The following is a 20583-nucleotide window of genomic DNA, read 5'->3' on the forward strand; positions in this document are numbered from 1 at the left end:
TGATACCGACCAGCCAGGCAATTAAAATAAATTCATAGAGACACTCTGATTGACTATAAACAGCTTTCAAATGATAATGAATACAAACCAGCAAACCACAGTCTTTATCCAAATAAAATAGCCTATTTTATCAATCGACCAGTCCACTTGCTTTCATATCAAAGTGGCTCACCTTGTTGTTTATTTCTGGCAACATGTTGTGTTCTCAGTGTCAGCCTTTACAACTACTTGGCAATCCAAACTCAGAGGAGAGATAATAAAATCCAAGAAAGAGTCATAGTATATCTAAATCTGTCAGTCCAGGCTCAAAAACAAGACGTACTATCCAAAACTTCACGGAGAGGACTGAATCAACACTGATGAGTACAATCCTGATGACTGATCACATCCACTGACCCAAACCTGCAGGACTCCTGGTTTTACGCGCACGAGGGTAAATGCGCTTTCGTCCGAGAAGCGATTAGCGAGACAAGCTGTCGAGGGTCTCTGCGCCTTGGCGCGTTACTGCCAAGGCTCTGAGGGAGCCACCTGTTCAGGTTTCTGCCGCGGACAGACGGGTCTTTCCCGATATAGATCGCATTTATCCGTTTGCTGTCATCCACCTACACCATGCGGTATGACTGATGCGCTCTCCAACACCGACGCTGAGCAGAGAGGGTTTCACACCGACGCATGTACGTCGTTGCCACACTCAATTTACAGAGGCTGTTATGAAGAATGCTGGCTGTTAAACTGAGCTCCAGAGAGGCTTTGTACCCGCAAAGTCGTGTCACACTGGAAACATTTTATCGTGTGAAAACAATCCAGATTGACGTCATTATTTCAAGTGTTTCAACTTTGAACGAGCTGCAAAATCTAAATAAAACAATTTTAAATTAATCATGAATGAAAATGATGCCTTTTAAGTTGGTATACATGGGGAAATAATATATTATATCATCTGATCAGATTACCGAGTTTTAGTATTGATTTGAAAAATAACAAATGTTAAATACTATATTTTAAATATGCCTATAATTCATAGCTCCAAACCTGTAGTAAAAAAAATGTAATAATTCCCAATTCTACCTAGACCTTCTAGACATTATAAAGGCCTGAAACTACATTAACTGACCCCCCTTACTACATCCTCGAAGTGCAGGAAAATATTATCTAACCAGGTTGGTGTCTTGAGATCAAAATGTTTTTTATGGCCAACACGCTCCAAAGGAAGAGTGGAGGAACAATATGTTTCTGTTTAATTAATACAAAGACAAATAGTCCCCAACCTGACAACTATATTTTCTTGAGTCATTGAACAGACTTGACAGAAAGACTTCAGACCAAGAAGCGCCAAGTTTTCTCAACGCAGAGAGCAGGGAATAAACTAAAATGCAGAACACGAGAACAGACATTATATAAGAATATTGTTCTCCAGAGACTAATTCCCACCACATAATACAACTCAGTTGCTTAATGCGATGAGGAGATGATTATGATGAGGTGACAGCTGTTATGTAACAGCGGTGCCACTACAGTAATCAGTCTCAGGACAGCATAACTGTATCCGCCCTCCTTATTACTCTCTCCTAATCTATTCCCTTATTCCCTAATCTGTTTGTGGTTAAGAAGTGAACTGTACAATAAAAACAAACAGAGACCATGGAGTTAAATCCATGGAGCTATAGTGTTTACATTATGTGTCACAGACATATGTAAGGTATTGCTAAAAAACATGCAAGAACTGAAACAGGATTTCAGGATTTTGTTCGGCCCCTGCTGGTTGAGTGGCCCTTCATCAGAGTGGGGAAACAGAGGGACAACAAGAGGAGGACAGGGTACACTCTCAGGGTGGGAGGCTCTTTTAAATCTGGCCTGATTAATAACAACAAGGGCATACATTTTACACAACCTAGATTACAGCTGGAGCAGAATAGATGTGCTGCTGTGATATCATTTTAGACAGAGTCACACATTACTTTGCATCACATTATAGTGAAACCACAGACCAACTGAATTTAATAGAATAGTTTGATATTTTGACCCTTATTTGATTTCTTGCCGAGAGTTAGATGACAATATCATTCTCTTGTATTTATGCTAAATAAGAAGCTATGATGATAGCTTAGTTAATTAAGACTGGATATGGGGGGAAGCAGCTTTGTCCAACAGTAACAGAAGCTGCTTAACAGCAAATTAACAAATATCTTGACTGTGTAATTTGTACAGGAAACAAAGTGTAAAAACATGAAGTTGTTCTATCATTTAGTTAGACTTTTTTTTAATAAAATCTTTATACAGAGCCAGGCTAGCTGCTTCAAGTCTTCCTGCTAAACTGAGCTAACTAGCTACTGGCTGTAGCTTCACCCGTTATCTAATGTGTCAGTATATTAAATAGCAGGACTAACACACAAGGACTAACAGGAAGTGAAACACACGGTTTGGGTTAAAATAAGCACATTTGTTATGTTACCTTCAAAATTCAAAAGCTTTTATTGTCATTGTACAGAATACAACGAGATTTATAGTCATGCTCCAGCGAGTGCTTTAAAAACAGACATATTAAAACACAGATTAAAAGGTCTGACAGTTTCGACCAGTAGTGCACACAGCTTCGGATGGTCATGTAGATGACCAGGATTAATAAATAAATGAATAAAATAGAATTATGATAAAATATATATGATAAATATTACATAGAGACAGATCATGATTATTGCACAGTGGGGATATGGAGAGTTATTTTTGTGTGTTTAATGTCCTAACTAAGTTAGACACTTAAAATGTTTCACACAAGTTATGACAGCTTTCGTGAGTTAACTCAGGCATGTAACTTTAAATAACTACTACTCAACTACCCTCTATTATGGACTTAGTTGCTCTTTGTTCTATGTCACCTGACTACCTTTTTGCTCCCACCATAATATACAGCCACTAGAGGTCGTTATCTAATGTTTGTGAACATTGTTGCGTAGATCCATCTGGCCGATAGATAGTTATGGCCTACTGATTCAAAATAGAGAAGGGCCTGACTACCTCAAAACTATGTTCTCACTGACAAATAAAAGCCACAATTTATTCGACTGATAACATTCAAGTGACTGTTAATATTTAGCCAAAGCTAAATTCTCATACACCAAGCGTATTTCGCAAAAGTCAAACTATTAATTTAAGATTTCCTTGCATACGAACAGTGCAAGTCATGCTCCAGCGCTGAAATTTACAGTATATTCAGAATGTAGCAGAGATGAAACAGTAGCCTACATCTTCAAACCACCGGCAAATCAGCCAAAGCTCACCGGGGACAGTCATTATGCTCTGTGCATTTTGTCACCGAGGTGACAACGCATCGGTGAGCAAAACAATGCAGATAAAGAATATCTCACCATGGCAACTAATAATAGATCAAACAAAGTGTCACAGTTAATTTTTCTTTTTCTGACATGAGCAAAAACAAAAACAAGACTTTGCTAACAGTGAGCCTAAAGACTAAAGGGTTAGGAACAGGAAATAGAAAAAAAAGGGAGGAAGAAAGGAAAGAGAAAATCCTGTTGCCTCCCAAACATACCTCAGGCTGGACCCTCCTGTTCCTGCCCCAGCAGCAGCCCTGAAAGAGGCTAAAACCACAGCAGGCGTCTTCCCACATAGCACATCTCCCCCATGCTGTCACAAGCACACCCTGAAACCCACTTCAGCCTCGAGACAACATTTCCATCCATGGGGGAGGAAGTCACGCAGCAGGTCAGAGATCAGGTAGCCACCCTCGGAAGCAATATGAAATATGTTGAAGATGATACCAGGACTGCTTTTCCTCCTGCTGTAAGTCTAGAAACTGCAAGTCATTGTGCTGCTCCTTAACTCCATTTGACGTAATCAAATTCTTGTGGAACTTGACAGTGCTTTGATGCTGCAAAGCTCAGTAATTCTGGATTTCCACTGTCTTCTTCAGATGTGTCCGGAGAATATGTATAACTTCTCCACGCAGAGCTTACTGTGGTTCCTCATACCTCTCCCCTACACTCTGGACTCTAATCCAACTCATATAAGGTTACACTATGTTGGTTTGGGACCTTGGTGCCCTTTGGTTTTCCTCTGTGTCAGTTTCCTCCACACTATATTTCTTTGCTCCGGGATAAAGACAGAGTAGAGCGGCAGGCTGCTGACAGACAGTGAGAGGATGCTGTTGTTTTCTGCTGTTTCTATAATGATAGAGGGAGTGCTTTCTGTCTTCGCCGCTGCCAGTGACGTGTGGATTGGGACTCAACAAGGGACTCATCCTGAACCGGAGACACAGCAGCAGGGGCCTGACACTTTGCTTCCTGTATAGGATGCCTCTGGGAGGCAGGTAAGGAGAAGGGAGGGGGTTCAAGAGGGAGAGATATCCTCCCAGGTGGGCTCTTCATGGGGCTGAGGAAGTCAGACAGGGAGGAGGTGCATCTCTAATGAGCCTCCCATGTGGTTAAACAGACGTCCATCACTTTCCTCTGCCTCCTCACTTGCCACTGTATCTAGGAGACACCGGCAGAGGGGCTGTTATTCTACTCTGTATAATTGTTCTGTAGTTATTGTAGCTAAAACGGCGCTTTTGAGAGATTTTAAATCTCAGATCTGCTCAAGGGAACCTGTTACACAGGTCGCAGTGGGCACTCAAGCCTGCATTACAATATAGGCAGGGCCAGTCTGCTGTCGCCCATCAGCTGTAGAGAGTTAACTAATTAGAGGGGCGTGGCCCCACAGCTGTGAGAACTCAGCAATCAGGCGTCCATTATAGGTAGCTCTTTCATGGAGCGTCAGCTTTAGCGTCAGACATTGGAGTCCTGCTGGAGTCTAAGACTGACAAAGACATTGGAGTCCTGCTGGAGTCACGAGGGAGACAAAGAGGAGGCAAATCCTACTCTGATTCAGCTAATTACTGCTGGTGTCTTATTTTTCTTTTCTTTAGTTTTCTAGCCCCTCAGGCTATAATCATGTGTATTTTCTCCATTCCTGTTCATGTGTCTTCTTGCAATTATCACTGGTCCCGTGTATCTCCTAATCGCTATAACTGGCCTGCTCTCATCTATCCCACATGCTCCACTGAGATCCAACATCTAGTTTCAGGTGGCCTGTGGAACTGCCAGTCAGCTGTTCCTAAGGCTGACTTCATCTCTGGCTATGCTTCCCTGCAGTCCCTGGATTTCCTTGCTCTCACTGAGACCTGGATTACTCCATTCAACACATCCACCCCAGCAGCTCTCTCCACAGCATATTCCTTCTCCCATACACCCAGACCCACTGGCAGAGGAGGTGGCACTGGTCTCCTGCTCTCTCCCAAATGGAGCTTTTCCCTCTTCAAGCTACCTAACTTCACTCCTTCCACCTTTGAATTCCATGCCGTCACAGTAACCCATCCTATACAATTAACCATTGTTGTTCTCTACCGTCCACCAGGCGTATTGGGGGACTTCTTGGAGGAATTAGATCATCTCCTCTCACACATCCCAGAAACTGGCCCTCCCGCTGTACTTCTCGGAGACTTCAACCTCCAGACAGGGAAGATAGACGAACTAACATCTCTGTTAACCGCCTTTGCTTTCTCACTGTCTCCGTCCCCACCAACTCATAAAGCTGGCAATGTCCTTGATCTCATATTCTCAAGGAACTGCGCTACTTCTAACCTCACTGTAAACCTGCTCCACACATCCGATCACTTCTTCATTTCATTCTCTCTACCCCTTTCCAAACATAACAAACTAATCTCTTCTCATCCTGCAACTGTCCGCCGTAACCTTCGTTCCCTCTCCCCCTCTACCTTTGCCTCATCGGTGCTCTCAGCCCTCCCTTCATCTGACTCGTTCCAACTCCTGCCTCCAAACTCTGCTGCAGAAACTCTCCTCTCTACTCTCTCATCCTCTCTGGACTCTCTCTGTCCTCTCACATCTCGGCAGGCTCGTCAGTCCCCTCCTGCTCCCTGGCTAAATGATGCACTGCGTGCTAATAGAACCATCCTTAGGGCAACAGAGCGGAAACGGTGGAAATCCAAACACCGTGACGACCTCCTAACCTATCAGGCTCTCCTCTCCTCTTTCTCTGCTTTGATCTCTCAGGCAAAAAGCACTTTCTTTCAAGATAAGATCCAATCTTCCTATTCCAATCCCCAAAAACTATTTTCCATCTTCTCCACCCTCTTGGACCCTCCCAAAGCCCCTCCCCCCTCCTCACTTCTGTCTAGCGACTTTGTTATCCACTTTGAAAAAAAGGTTGATGATATTCGCTCTTCTTTTTCTGACTCACCTTTACTCACCGCTGGGTCACCAGACCCTCCTTCCACCCACACACTAACCTCCTTTTCCCCCCTCTCTCCAAGTGAGGTTCTTACCCTCATTACCTCTGCCCGCCCTACCACCTGTCCTCTGGACCCTATCCCTTCAAACCTCCTTCAGACTATCGCTCCTGATATTCTACCGTTTCTCTCCCATTTCATCAACACTTCTCTAACTTCTGGTCACTTTCCAAACAGTCTCAAGGAGGCAAGAGTAAACCCTCTCCTAAAGAAACCCACTCTCAACCCGTCTGATGTTATAAACTACAGGCCTGTCTCTCTACTCCCGTTCCTGTCTAAAACACTTGAACGCGCTGTCTTTAAACAACTCTCCTGTTATCTCCATCAGAACAACCTTCTGGATCCGCACCAGTCTGGTTTCAAGGCAGGTCACTCAACATAAACTGCTCTCATTGCTGTCACTGAGGAACTGCACACTGCCAAAGCAGCATCCCTCTCCTCTGTCATCATCCTGTTGGACCTGTCTGCTGCATTCGACACGGTGAACCATCAGATCCTCCTTCGCACTCTCCAAAAACTTGGAGTTTCAGGCTCTGCACTTTCCCTCCTCACCTCATACCTCAAAGACCGTACCTACAGGGTAACTGGGAGAGGGTCTGAGTCCGACCCTTGTCAATTAACTACAGGGGTCCCTCAGGGCTCTGTTCTTGGTCCCCTCCTCTTCTCCCTGTACACAAACTCGCTCGGATCAGTCATTAGCTCGCATGGTTTTTCATACCACTGCTACACTGACGACACCCAATTAATTCTGTCCTTTCCCCGCTCAGAGACCCAGGTCGTCGCACGCATCTCTGCTTGTCTAGCTGACATCTCTCAGTGGATGTCTGCTCATCACCTCAAGCTCAACCTTGATAAGACTGAGCTGCTTTTCCTTCCGGGAAAAGATTGTCCCACTCTTGACCTGACTATCAACATCGGCACCTGTGTTGTTTCCCCGACTCAGACTGCAAGGAATCTGGGTGTGATCCTAGATAACAACCTGTCCTTCACTGCAAACATCGCTGCTACAACCCGTTGCTGCAGATACACGCTTTACAACATCAGGAGGATGCGTCCCCAGCTGACACAGAAAGCGACGCAGGTTCTGGTCCAGGCACTCGTCATCTCACGCCTAGACTACTGCAACTCCCTCCTGGCTGGTCTACCTGCATGTGCCATCCGACCTCTGCAGCTCACCCAGAATGCAGCGGCTCGTCCGGTCTTCAACCTTCCTAAATTTTCCCACACCACTCCGCTCCTCCGCTCCCTTCACTGGCTTCCGGTAACTGCTAGAATCCACTTCAAGACACTGGTACTTGCTTACCATGCTGCGAATGGATCTGGCCCTTCGTACATCCAGGACATGGTTAAACTGTACACCCCAGCGCGTGCACTACGCTCTGCATCAGCCAAACGACTCGCTGCACCCTCGCTGCGAGGGGGACCCAAGTTCCCATCAGCAAAAACACGTGGGTTTGCAATCCTGGCTCCAAGATGGTGGAATGAGCTCCCCATTGACATCAGGACAGCAGATAGCTTGCACATCTTCCGGCGCAGACTGAAAACTCATCTCTTTCGACTCCACTTCGAGCGATAGAATTATTAACAAAGCACTTATATACTAATAAAGGACTGGCTTATCTATAGCTAGTTGAGTAGCACTTGAAATGTTTTGCTCTATGAAACCTGATGTACTTATATGATTCTGTTTTCTTCAAGGTTGTGTCTTCCTGGTCGAATGTACTTATTGTAAGTCGCTTTGGATAAAAGCGTCAGCTAAATGCAATGTAATGTAATGCTTGTTTGTATAATAGTTGAGAGTCTAGAGTAGACAACCGAAGTGAGTAAACCAACTTAAAGCCACATTTGCGGATTGCTATAGATCCTGTTGGCATTAAACAAATATGACAAATTGTATTACAAAGAGTTTGTGTTTTTCTTACATTGTTTCCACAAACAAATGTGCACTCTAGCCAAATCAAGAACTTTATAAACATGAGACGATGGTGCTCAAAATACAGCTTTTGGGCCAAACAAATCGACGCAATATTAATTCCTTCACTTTTACAAGCCAGTGTAACTTTTCATTTGAAATGTTTTCAAATAAAAGGAGCCGTCCTCTTGAGTGACTAGAAGTATCTTACATAACTTCTTCCCCTCTACCAAAAATAAAAACTGTTCATCACCATGTTTTGGTGACAGGAAAATGTTTGCTATTTCTGTAGCCTGAAGCTCCAGGCTACTGTATTTTATTACTGCCCTGTCAGCAATTGAAACTTATGTGACACACAGGGGTATCCTCTGTATCCCTGTTCTCCCTATAGCTTGGGATTTTAATTCAACTAAATGTAGTCCATGGCTTTATAACGATCCTTTGACCAGGTGTTGGCCTGCATGGGCTGCAAATTGACCACGTGTTTAAACCAACTTTGAATAATGAACAGCGGGTGTTCCTCCTTGTAGTTGACCAAAATAAATTATTTTGGGTACTGGCTAATTGCTACAAGCTGCCAGACTCGACAAACTGAAAAGAGGTGCGCTGCCAGCCAAAACAGACAGTATCAGAGTAACTCTCATTTGGCAACAGAACAGTGTTGGTAGTTTGACCCAGCTTGCAGCATCTGCAGTTTTAGACGCAGAGCATGCTTCTCAATGACAGGGTGTCACCATGTGAGATATGGGTCGAGTTCACAAGTTGACACAGGCGAAGTCACTTAAACACTCTCACAGACATAGAGACAATTATAGGCTCAATTGTGGCTTACATGATAATGGTGATGGAAATTGGTCTGGATGAGCAGATTAACAACATATTTTCCGACGATTTGGCCTGACTCTTTCATCAGGTCGTCTATGAATAGAAATCTAGTGGAACAAGATTTAAAGAAACATAGTCCAGGGAGTTTCACTGACTCAACTAGAACAACTATAACATTGGTAGCTGATGAACAATCAGTCATTGTATTAAAATAACCCCCAATAGGTCAAATCAAATAATGAATGTTTTGCTTGAGTATCATCCTTTAAAGACTGAGTGATTGAGTGTGTTTGTTTTTGTTGAAGTTCATCTGTGTTTATGTGATTGACAAGGACACAGCTGCAAATTAAGCAGGGCTCAGGCCAAGGCTAATCCCATTAGCCACGTGAAGAGGGTGATTCAAAACAAACAAACTCCTTTATTCGTCTTGTGTCCAGTCACACTAACCAGTGTTTAATTGTAGAAAAGCTCTGTCAAGGTCAAAATGAGCTAATGGAAGCCAGTGGAAATCCTTCATTATAATTATGTTTGCTGTGTAGCTGCAGTCAGGAACATTCTGTACTGATGTATATATACACACTGTGTGATCACTCAGTGATATACAGTACATGTAGCTACAGAGTTAGAGCAGGGGGTGTGAAGGGGGCAGTGGTAAGTTGTTGTGTTTTGATGACATTTACTGCAACTGCATGGTAAATATGGTGGCTCACTATGCCCCTTGATTAATATATGTGACAAATAATAATCAAAACTGTAAAAATGCTATCATAAGATCATATGTTTTCAATACCAGTGGTTCCAACAACCAAGTTGTTTGGTCGAAGGATTGTGTGTTGCACATTTGCCCAAAAGGGACAAACCAAACTGGCTGTGTTTCAAATAGTATATGTTTTATTTTGACTTTAGTACGTATGCATATACATACAAATAAATGACTGCTTCGTCAAAACATTGTACCTAGAACTTTGACTGAAATTCTTATATATCGTGTTTCGTTCTGGGTATTATGTTACTTGAATGCCACCATAGGTTCTCATACTTGAAAAGGGAGGGGTAAGTGGAAGGTATTCAGTTTGTTGCAATCTGCAACCTCACCACTATATGCCAGTAAATCCTAAACACCAGACATTTGCAGAATGACACTTTTCAATAAGTAACACTCAATTATTGCTATAAATGTTCTCTTTATTTAATTTTCAATGTTTGTTTGTGCTTATGAGATCCTTCGCCTTGTTAATATTTCATAGACTGACATTACACCATGATTATAAAATGTTTTGTGTATTTGTGGGCGTGTTCTGTGGGGTGGTTGATAGAGCTTGACCTACCACTGATTATTTGTTGTCTACTGTGGCAGGCCCTTAAAACCACCAACATAAAAAGGTACACATAATCTTCTTGTCCTTCATAATACATGACACATCACTTTGTGTACTGTAATAACCACAAACAGATATCGAAGTGCTTCCTGTCTCTCTTCTTGACCAGACATAGAACCAGAATTGGGCCATAGGCAATGCTCCCTAGTTTTCTTCTCAGGATATTGGACCGTGGTGGCACTATATACAATAGCATTTTCCAATTTCCACAACTCTGAGTCTAGAATATTAACCCCTCACCTTTGAGGCTTACAGACCGAAAAACAGACAATCCTAACCCTTTGCCCCAATGTCCTAAAAACATTTACTTTTCATCTTATGTGGTATCACCAAAAACCAATCTATTTCCCACAGCCATACTGTATTAAAAGTTACAACCTCAAAACATTTATAAAAACGTTATAACAGTTATTGTACTAAGACAACTCTTTTGTGATTTCCTCATCTCTTAGCCCTCATAGCGATGCAGCCTTCAGAGAAACATGGCCTGGAAAAAATGACCCTGCAACAGCTTTTTCTTTGCCCTTGTCTTCATTTACGATTTTTTGGGAAGCAATTCAATAATACAAATACAATACATAACCCAATACAAACATTGTGTATGTATTGTAAGACCCTTAATCAAATTAGAGAGAGATTAAGGTAAGGTCATGGCATTTGTCAGGGCAATACATACTTCCTTATCTTCTTTTGTATTAAGTTTCAGGTAAAGAAACACAGGAACCTAAATATTCGGTACATGGAGCTGTTCATTTCGTTACTTGCTTTCAACATCTGCTAAAAATAATTAAAACATTGCAAATGTTTGCAGAGTTCACAAAAAAATTGGTCAAGTTCCTTGATGTCCTGACCAATTTCAGTGATGTAACTATTGTTGGCATCCACATTTTTTTTTGCTGTTTTGTAAAAGTCCCAAGAGATGTTTAAAAGAAAGAGTCCATACTCAAACAGATAGAAGCTTCTTAACTTCTCCTTATACATGCTCTACCTAAACAGTGTATAATTTTCAAAGCAACATAATGCTGTATTGCTCAGCTATGCAAGCCTTACCTCATTAATCATCCTTTCATCCAAGATCTGCTGCTTCCAATCCCTGGAATGAGTCCCAACCTAGGGCCTCATGTACGGCTCTGCCCGCCACGCAGAACCCTACTGTTCTTTCAATAATACCAATCCCATAAAATGATTAGCCCGATGCGAGACAGCTGAAGCATGTGTGGCATAAAAGCTTGTACAGGTACGTGTGTGTGCGAGTTGACATCCATATACATTTTTTATCTTCACACGTTTCAGTGCTAAATGTGCGGACAACACTGCATGCTTTACTCCCTATCATGTGCAGCGCGGCTGTTGACCTGAATGCCCCAGACTCTGCCCTCTGCCAGGTCTGAGAACCTGAGGATGGAGGAGGTGCCGCCAGGACTGTGAGTGATGATGGCCGGGCATCTCTAGGGCCACACAAATTGCCCTTAAATGGCCCTGATGTTACCTCTCTTGACTCCAAACTTCAAGGCAACCCATTTTTCTATGTTTTACTTCCAAAGAATGTGTCCCTTCTCTTTCTACTTACTTTTAAAATCTTGCTGCCTGTGCTAAAACCATCTAAGTAACTTCATGCATTGCCTGTATCCCACAATGCTACCCTCTGAAACCTTCTCTTTACTCCTACAGAGGGCATAGGTGAGCTTAATTTGTCCCCCAGGTAAGATGAGCATTGTCCGTCCTTCTTTTGACCCCATAAGCACCGACTCCCCTGTTACCTTCCACAACAACCTCGCAAGGTGATCCGCTTTTGTCGCCGCTTGGATACAATAGGCCCGACATCCGTGCTACTGACACAGACGATACACTGCCTTCAAACTGTTACAATTAGCGCAAATTGCAGGTTTTAATCTGACGACATGTTTGGCAGATGTGGACAATGAGGGCTGAAACGTTTGTTGTCTTCAGGTGTCACGCAGTGTCATTAAAACACAGTAGGCAAATGGAGAACCTGTCTTAGATTCTAACGGCTTTATTATCCAAGGCTCAGGTGTTACCTTGCACTGCTAGGCTGATGATAGCCAGATTTATGTCCCACTAAAAAAGAAGGAGGGTTACTCAATTAGCCCACTGCTAAAGTGTCTAGAGCAGTGGCGGTTCTAGACCAATTTGACTGGGGGGGCCACTGGGGGGCCATTTATTTTCTGAGGGGGGCACAATAAATGCAGGACGAAAAAGAGAACTAGACAGTATGAAGTAATTGCGCATAAGAAAACAATGCAATACAGTTATTGGTATTTGTTTCAGTACACTTATTTATTTCAGATAGATCTTATAGTTATTACTGTTAGCTTCAGCTTAAGTTATAGTGCAATGTTTGCACTAACACCATATTTATATAAAAATAAAGGCAATGAATTGTTACATCTCTACTTTACATAAGGGTGTCTGCACAATCTCACATTACAGCAACAAAATCCTGCAGTTTTTGGCAAACCGAGTACCAGAAAATATACATTTAAAAAAAACAAAAACGTTTCATTGTTAGGGGGGCACAGGGGGGTCAGAGGTCAGTGTTAGGGGGGCACTGGCCCCCCCTAGAACAGTCCCTGGTCTAGAGGACATAAAGGCCTGGATGGCGTGCAACTTCCTAAAACTGAATGAAGGAAAAACAGAAGTAATGTTTTTTGGTGGCACCACTGGCACCAATTCTGTAGACCTGGGTTCCTTGGCTCAATACACTAATCCCACCATTACGAGCCTCGGCATTAAAATGGACCCTGAACTAAAACTTGAGAGTCAGATTAAATCGGTGGTAAAAACGAGCTTTTATCACCTGAGGCAGCTAGCCAAAATAAAACCTTTTCTCTCCAGACAGCAGTTTGAGACAGTAATCCACGCCTTTGTCACCACTCGGCTGGATTACTGTAACTCTCTCTACATGGGGGTCAGTGGGTCCTCCCTCGCTCGTCTGCAGCTGGTGCAAAATGCTGCAGCAAGGCTTTTAACTGGCACACGGAAATATGACCACATTTCCCCCATTTTGGCTTCGCTCCATTGGCTGCCAATACATTTAGTATTCATTTCAAAATCCTTTTATTTGCTTTTAAATCCCTAAATAGCATGACCCCACCATATCTTTATGAGCTGCTACACCCTTACACGCCCACCCGCCCTCTCAGGTTAGCGGATCAACTGCTCCTGAATGTGCCCAGAACCAAGTCAAAGCCCAGAGGGGGCCGTTGCTTCTCTGTAGCAGCTCCCACACTGTGGAACGATCTGCCCATGCATATCAGACAGGCTGCCACACTATCTGCTTTTAAATCGCTTCTTAAAACCATCCTCTTCTCCTTAGCATATTAACATATTTTAGAGTGTTGCTTTTATTGCTTTTAAATTGTCTATTGTTTTTACTTGTACTTATTTTATGGTGTGTGAGATGTGCTGTGTTATTTTTTTGTATGTTTTGTTTTGTTTATTTGACTGTACAGCACTTTGGTCTGGAGTGCTCTATAAATAAAGCTGTATACCTTCCCAGCTGGCAGTCATGCCTATCTCATTCAGCAGGTGCTACAGGTGTATACTGACACACTCTGTCCAACACAGAGACCGACACAGGCATGACAACGACCAACATAATTCTGATTATCTTTATCACAATTATTTAACAGTATTCTGTCTTATTGTAATAGGACATTTATTTAAAAAAAACGTGTCAATCGTTTTGTATACACTCCCTTGCTTTGTTTTGTTTCTGCTTTGGCTGTGTCAAATAATACTAGGGAATAAAAAAAGCTTAAAGATGGATCCCTGTATAGATCAGTATGATAGTTGTACATTATGTAATATAAATATGAAGTGACTCCAAATAAAGACTACAAAAAACACTTTCAACACTACATAGAAAATAAAACATCAACCCAATATCTTATTACTGTTGAGATCTGGAAGAAAAATGAAAAACGTGCAATATAATTACATTATTTTAGTTGTGCAATCACAGTAATAATTTCCTTAAACTGCTTCTGGATCATTTTACAATTGACCAGTAGCCGACCAATTTTTCTTCACCATATACATCTTATAGGTCCTCTTTTAGTTATGCTACTATTGTTGCTTGTATTACTGTTAATATTAGTGGCAGAATGTGCTGGTTTAGACAGTGGTGGTTATATTTATCACCAAGATATATTGTGATTATGAACAGCAACCAATGCTCTTATATAACACCATTTAAATAAGACCTCACACACTATGAAACCTGATGTACTTATATGATTCTGTTTTCTTCAAGGTTGTGTCTTCCTGGTCGAATGTACTTATTGTAAGTCGCTTTGGATAAAAGCGTCAGCTAAATGCAATGTAATGTAATGTATTACACAACAACACTCCCGAGCCTTGAGATGGAAGGAGAGGGTGTGAAGGGGGAGGACGTTGGCATACCCTGCTCAACAGCTCTGCTTTGCATGACTCACCGTTAAAGGAAAACAGACGCTTCATGCAACCAAGCCAGGCACTCATTAACAAATCTCCCTGGGTGGCTGTTTACCCAGCATTCTTCTGTAAATCCAATTAATGCTTGTCAGACTTGGGGAGTGTCTCAGTCCAGCTGTCCTCTCCATGCAGAGGATGGTGAGCACATCCTCACTATGGAAATGTGCAGCTGTGCCATAGCAGCCCAAGTAGGCTCAGGCTGGGCAGCATAAGGCCAAACACAGCTTCCCAGCGCTGTGTGGACCAGTGGGAGGGAGCGTAGTCATACACAGCATCGAGGATGATGCTCTTTATTACGGCGCTACACGGAGACTCACATGTTGAGAAGCAAGCGCCATGTGACGACCCTGACAACAAGCCACAGGCTGTTCTGTACGTGAATGCATACAAACACGTCAGACAAAGAGGTGACAAGGAAGTTGGCATCATATTGGTTATAATATAATTCATACAGTGTGTGGCAGTGTGAACCCTGTGCACTGTGACACTGATATCAGTGTGTAATTCAGCAAAGGTGAGCTCCCTCTAATTGACCGCTCTTAATTCAGGGGGTCCGGTGTCAACAAAGGACAGAGCTGTGATGAGAAACCCTATCAGGGGCAGGGTTCATCAGAATAATGGGAAGGCCCTCTCCCGCCAGGTGTATGCGTGTGCCCTGATAAACAATAACTGATAACCACATCCGATTGTTAAAATAATTCCCCCTTCCCAAAGATATAAGGGAAAACAATTGTTGTTAATTTGTGTTTTGCCACTATCAGATGTAATGACAACAAATAATATTCTGCTTATCCTCACGGCTTGCCATACTGAATCCAAATTTAATGTATTCAGGATCCTATTTCCTCACCATACAGGTTTGAGATTTTACTGGCAGAGCATTGTTGACTCCACATCACGTTTTAGTTTCAAAGAACGATTAGAAAGGCCCTTTCTCATTTCATCAAATCCCCCTCCTCGACTCCTCGGTCCTCCGGTAGTGACCCGGAAATACATTTTAGCACGCCATGTTGAAGGACATCTCATTTCTCTAAATGCACTCCGAGGACCGAGCATCGAGCATCGAGGAGGCTCTCTGGAGGAGCTATAACCGAGGATACACTGATGGGTCCTCCACGGTCCTTCACGGCTCCTTCGCGGATGCATTTCCGGCAACAGAGATGTTTCAAAGAGTCGTGACGCACGGCCGGACTTATCTCAGCCAATGACAGCTCTGCATGCATCCCCTGGATATTATTTTACTAACTGCTCTCATCGCGACGCGATGTTTACAGAGAGAACAGCTGTCCGTGCAGAAAGCAGAGCAGTGTGTATAATATATATCACTCAGTATAACAGGCCTACTCTCTTTATTTGCCTTAGTTTAGTAGATATCTACAAACAAAGAGTCGATATTTTTCTAAAACCATTCAGTGCTTCACATAATAAAATACACAACGGCTGTAGCCTGATTATATGCTTTAGGAGCTGTTGGTGTGTGTGGTACAGTGTGTGCGTAGATGCAGCGGACAGACAGGTCTCAGTTGGTTTGGTGTCCTCTGCTTACTTGTAATACTTGTAAATAAAACTTTTGGCCCGTAATTTATTTTCCTCATTGTAGCGACCAGAGAGGGGGGGGGGGATATATCCAGTCTCTGATAGTGTTACGTTATTATCAGTGCTCTGTTTGATTCTGAAATTGTATATATTTATATACGTGTGTGTGTGTGTGTGTGTGTGTGTGTGTGTGTGTGTGTGTGTGTGTGTGTGTGTGTGTGTGTGTGTGTGTGTGTGTCCGCATCTGTAGCCTGTTATTGTCTCATTATACCGCACTGTGAATGAATTAAAAGTAAATATATAAGTGGTCATGAACACAGACAGACAGAGGGCTGCTGTGCTTCCTGTCATCATTAATGGACGTCTCTTTAAAATGACCGCTCAGAGGAGAGGAGTTCTCATTTCTCTAACCGCCTGCTGCTTCCCCTCCTCTCTCCTCGGCTCCCCTCCTCAGCTCCTCCGCTCGCATCTCCTGCGGGCGGGACTAAGTCTCGAGGATAGGAGTCGAGGAGGGGAGTTAGAGAAATGAGAAAGGGCCCAAGTGACTATTTTTGTATCTGAGGGAATGTTAGCTAGCTAACATGGTGGAAAAACACATTTGTCACTGCAACTGATAATTATTGATTGGCGTAGTGAAATACTGGTAAACGCAACTGGTCATCTAAAGATTCAGAGTGTATTTATTTTGCCTTTATATAGGGATGCAAGTAGAGCTTAATTACATTTTAATCAAGCTCTACTTGTACTCTACTTTAATCATTAAAAGACCAACAGATCAACAAAATAAATGTAACTGCTTTGTTGATCGATCAATGGTTACACCATACATTTTCTTGTTCCAGTTGCTCCAGTAAAGTTAGCAGTTTTTTTCAGTTTATGGCTGTTAAAGACATAGATTAACTGAGAAAATAATCAGCAGATGGAAAAAAACGTTCAAGAATCCTGAAAATAGGACACGCTAGCTGCATATATCCAAATCCCTAGACAATAAGCATAATCCAGCATGAATTTATATCAGTACTGCAGACCCACTACTGTAATAATATTTTGCCCTGAATCTCAGCGAGTGGACGATTACTCAGAAATAAGTAATGTTTATCTATAAAGTAAAATGAAGCACTTTATTGGAAGCCTCTGACTACTCTTTATGATATAAAAATAAGGCTGAAATGCCGAATATGGACTTTAGCAGTGAGTCATATCGTGTAAAAGTTGCAAATATGAAAACATACTGCCTGGTAGTCTCAAGGTGTTTCACATCTTGAAGGGGTGCATCTGCTCAGAGCAGCTGCTTGTGTCAGTGCTTTATAATGACGCAAATGCGCTCTATTGATATCCTTACTTCACTTCGAGAACATTTTACTCATAGGTTCAAATGATGCATCAAACGCAGCTCTTTCTGGAGTTTCTCACTGATGTTCAAAGAGTAGTGTCGTTTCTTTTTTGAACGTCATCAGGTTTAATAATCTGTTGGCAGTTGCATTGCTTATTAATGAGAATATAGGGGGCCTTTTAAAGAAATGCTGAGTTCAAAGCAAATACAAGTACCAGGATGGGATTAAGCACTGGAGAGAGCAGTCAACGCACCCTGCATAATGCAATATCTACATGTAACTTGGAATACTAAAGTTTGAGGTTGGTTTTTAATCTACGCTTTTCTGTCATGATGGATATTATTGCTGTTTCTCATCGGCCTCTTTTGACCTCTTTTAAAGGCCCCCTTCTCACACACACACACACACACACACACACACACACACACACACACACACACACACACACACACACACACACACACACACACACACACACACACACACACACACACACACACACACACACAACACACACACACACACACACACCACACACACACACACACACACACACACACACCACACACACACACACACACACACACACACACACACACACACACACACACACACACACACACACACACACACACACACACACACACACACACACACACACACACACACACACACACACACACACACACACACACACACACACACACACACACACACACACACACACACACACACACACACACACACACACACACACACACACACACACACACACACACACACACACACAGTGCCAGTCCAATTCAGACGAGCGGGCCCTATCTGTCTCTCCAGCGGGGGTGACTGAGGAGTGTCTGTACCTCCCTCTCCTGCTGTCAGTCACAGCTAATACCTCTGTTAAGTAAGTACACAGATGTTATACTTGAGTCAAAGTACTTACTTACTTTAGGAATAGCACAACAGTATTACAATCACACTGTACTTCGATTATTAATGTGAAATACCTTTTCTTTCATGTAAAAAGCTTTTATTATGACTTATATTATTGAAATATTATTATTGATGCTTTTCATGTAGGAGACATTTTAAAGTGACAGTGACCTCACATTTTAACTACTTTGTGTCATGTTGGATAGTTTAATCTGAAATAATTGATCACTTGTTTTTCATAAATCTGAACTTGCTAAGTAAGTACAATACTTCCTTTGAAATGCAGTGGAGTAGAAGTGGAAAGTAACATGCCATTTAAATGTTCAAATTAAAACAATTACGAAATATGGTACTGTGGTACAGTACTTGAGCAAATCTATTGGGCGTAACTTGTCTGTACTCAAAATGCACAATAGGTGCACTGAGGTGAACGGACCCTCGAATGCCGTTTACTTTTGTTACTCTCTTTTTCCTTATTTTTCTTTGTTTATTTGATCTTTCCATCACCCGCCTCCCCCGAGTGCTTTCTGGCAGCCCTGTGTAGAATACACTCAAAGCTCTTAGTGAGAAGTTAAATAATGACCGTGTAATAGCAGGTAAAGAAAAAGTAGCTCACAGAGCCCTGATTGTTATTTTCCAAGAGGTGAAACTTTTCCCGTTATTTAACTCTATTATAATGTCAAAAGGTTCTGAGCAAACAATATTCCCAAAATAAAGTACTCACAGTTGACCCTGGCGAAACACACACACACACACACACACACACACACACACACACACACACACACACACACACACACACACACACACACACACACACACACACACACACACACACACACACACACACACACACACACACACACACACACACACACACACACACACACACACACACACACACACACACACACACACACACACACACACACACACACACACACACACACACACACACACACACACACACACACACACACACACACACACACACACACACACACACACACACACACACACACACACACACACACACATTTTATGTTGTCTGCATGATGCCCCTGTTGCCCAATATTCATATGTTATCTACATTGTGTTCCCACTCTATTCATCTATTTCCACATCAAAGCGTCTCTGTTTGAGCAGAGGTAGCTTTAGACTGAGGTGACCGGCACAGTCCTGCATAGTGTTCCACATCAAACGGTTTCAGTCTTTCCTGCTGCAGTGGACTGTCCTGCCTCATGTGATGTTCCGAACTGTATTCAAAGTTTAATCAACAGTAAGTACAAAAGTGTCCCAAAGGAAATCAGTGAGCGAGATCTTAGGGGCTTTGAAACCCTATTGAGTGAGTGAGAATCGGTCCACTGCTGCGTGAATGGGTCCTTTTAGGGCAGAGCTGGAGTTGTGAAACTCTCTAGGAAGAAGAGACGACTGGGCTAGGTGATGTCAGTGCATATACAGTACATACAGTATAGTGACTGCCTTGTAATGGCTCCAGGTTGGGTATGTCTACTCTTCCCACCTCTCTCAAATGGTTCAGTGGTGCAGGCCAACATCACAAGGTAGAGTATGTTCCCTAATAAATCACTTCCGCTGAGTGCACACAATCTCCTAAATAACATTTGTTTAATGGCCTGGAGGTCAACACAGGGTGTAGGGTTGCTTGGAGCCAAACAGAAACATGACCACCACTTAACTTATAGTAGTGAACCGGTCAGGTTGTCAAGAAAATAACTGAACTCAAGCCTATCAAAAAACGTACTAAGCACATTATACTATAGATTAGTCAGAAAGTAATAGTAATCCTCATACCTTGATCAGCAGTGGAAAGGTGCCTTTTCTCTCCTTTAGTAGCCGTTCCAGCTTAGTTTTGGAGCCAATTCTGTATAA

The 20583-nt window shown here is 42.5% G+C and overlaps 1 protein-coding gene across 2 annotated transcripts in view; it reads right to left on the reverse strand.

The window, feature by feature from the left end:
• dyrk4 (dual-specificity tyrosine-(Y)-phosphorylation regulated kinase 4) overlaps nt 1–20583 on the reverse strand; it is a 43982-nt gene that overhangs the window by 22520 nt on the left and 879 nt on the right. The window contains exon 2 of one of the 2 annotated variants that reach the window (XM_034223300.1): nt 20506–20575. In XM_034223300.1, coding sequence (XP_034079191.1) covers nt 20506–20575 — 70 coding nt within the window. Of the gene's footprint in view, nt 1–172; nt 732–20505; nt 20576–20583 lie in introns of those variants that run through there. The other variant, XM_034223301.1, reaches the window with a different exon arrangement.

The sequence above is a fragment of the Gymnodraco acuticeps genome, unplaced genomic scaffold, assembly GCF_902827175.1.
Source record: "Gymnodraco acuticeps unplaced genomic scaffold, fGymAcu1.1, whole genome shotgun sequence".
NCBI classification, from domain to species: domain Eukaryota; kingdom Metazoa; phylum Chordata; class Actinopteri; order Perciformes; family Bathydraconidae; genus Gymnodraco; species Gymnodraco acuticeps.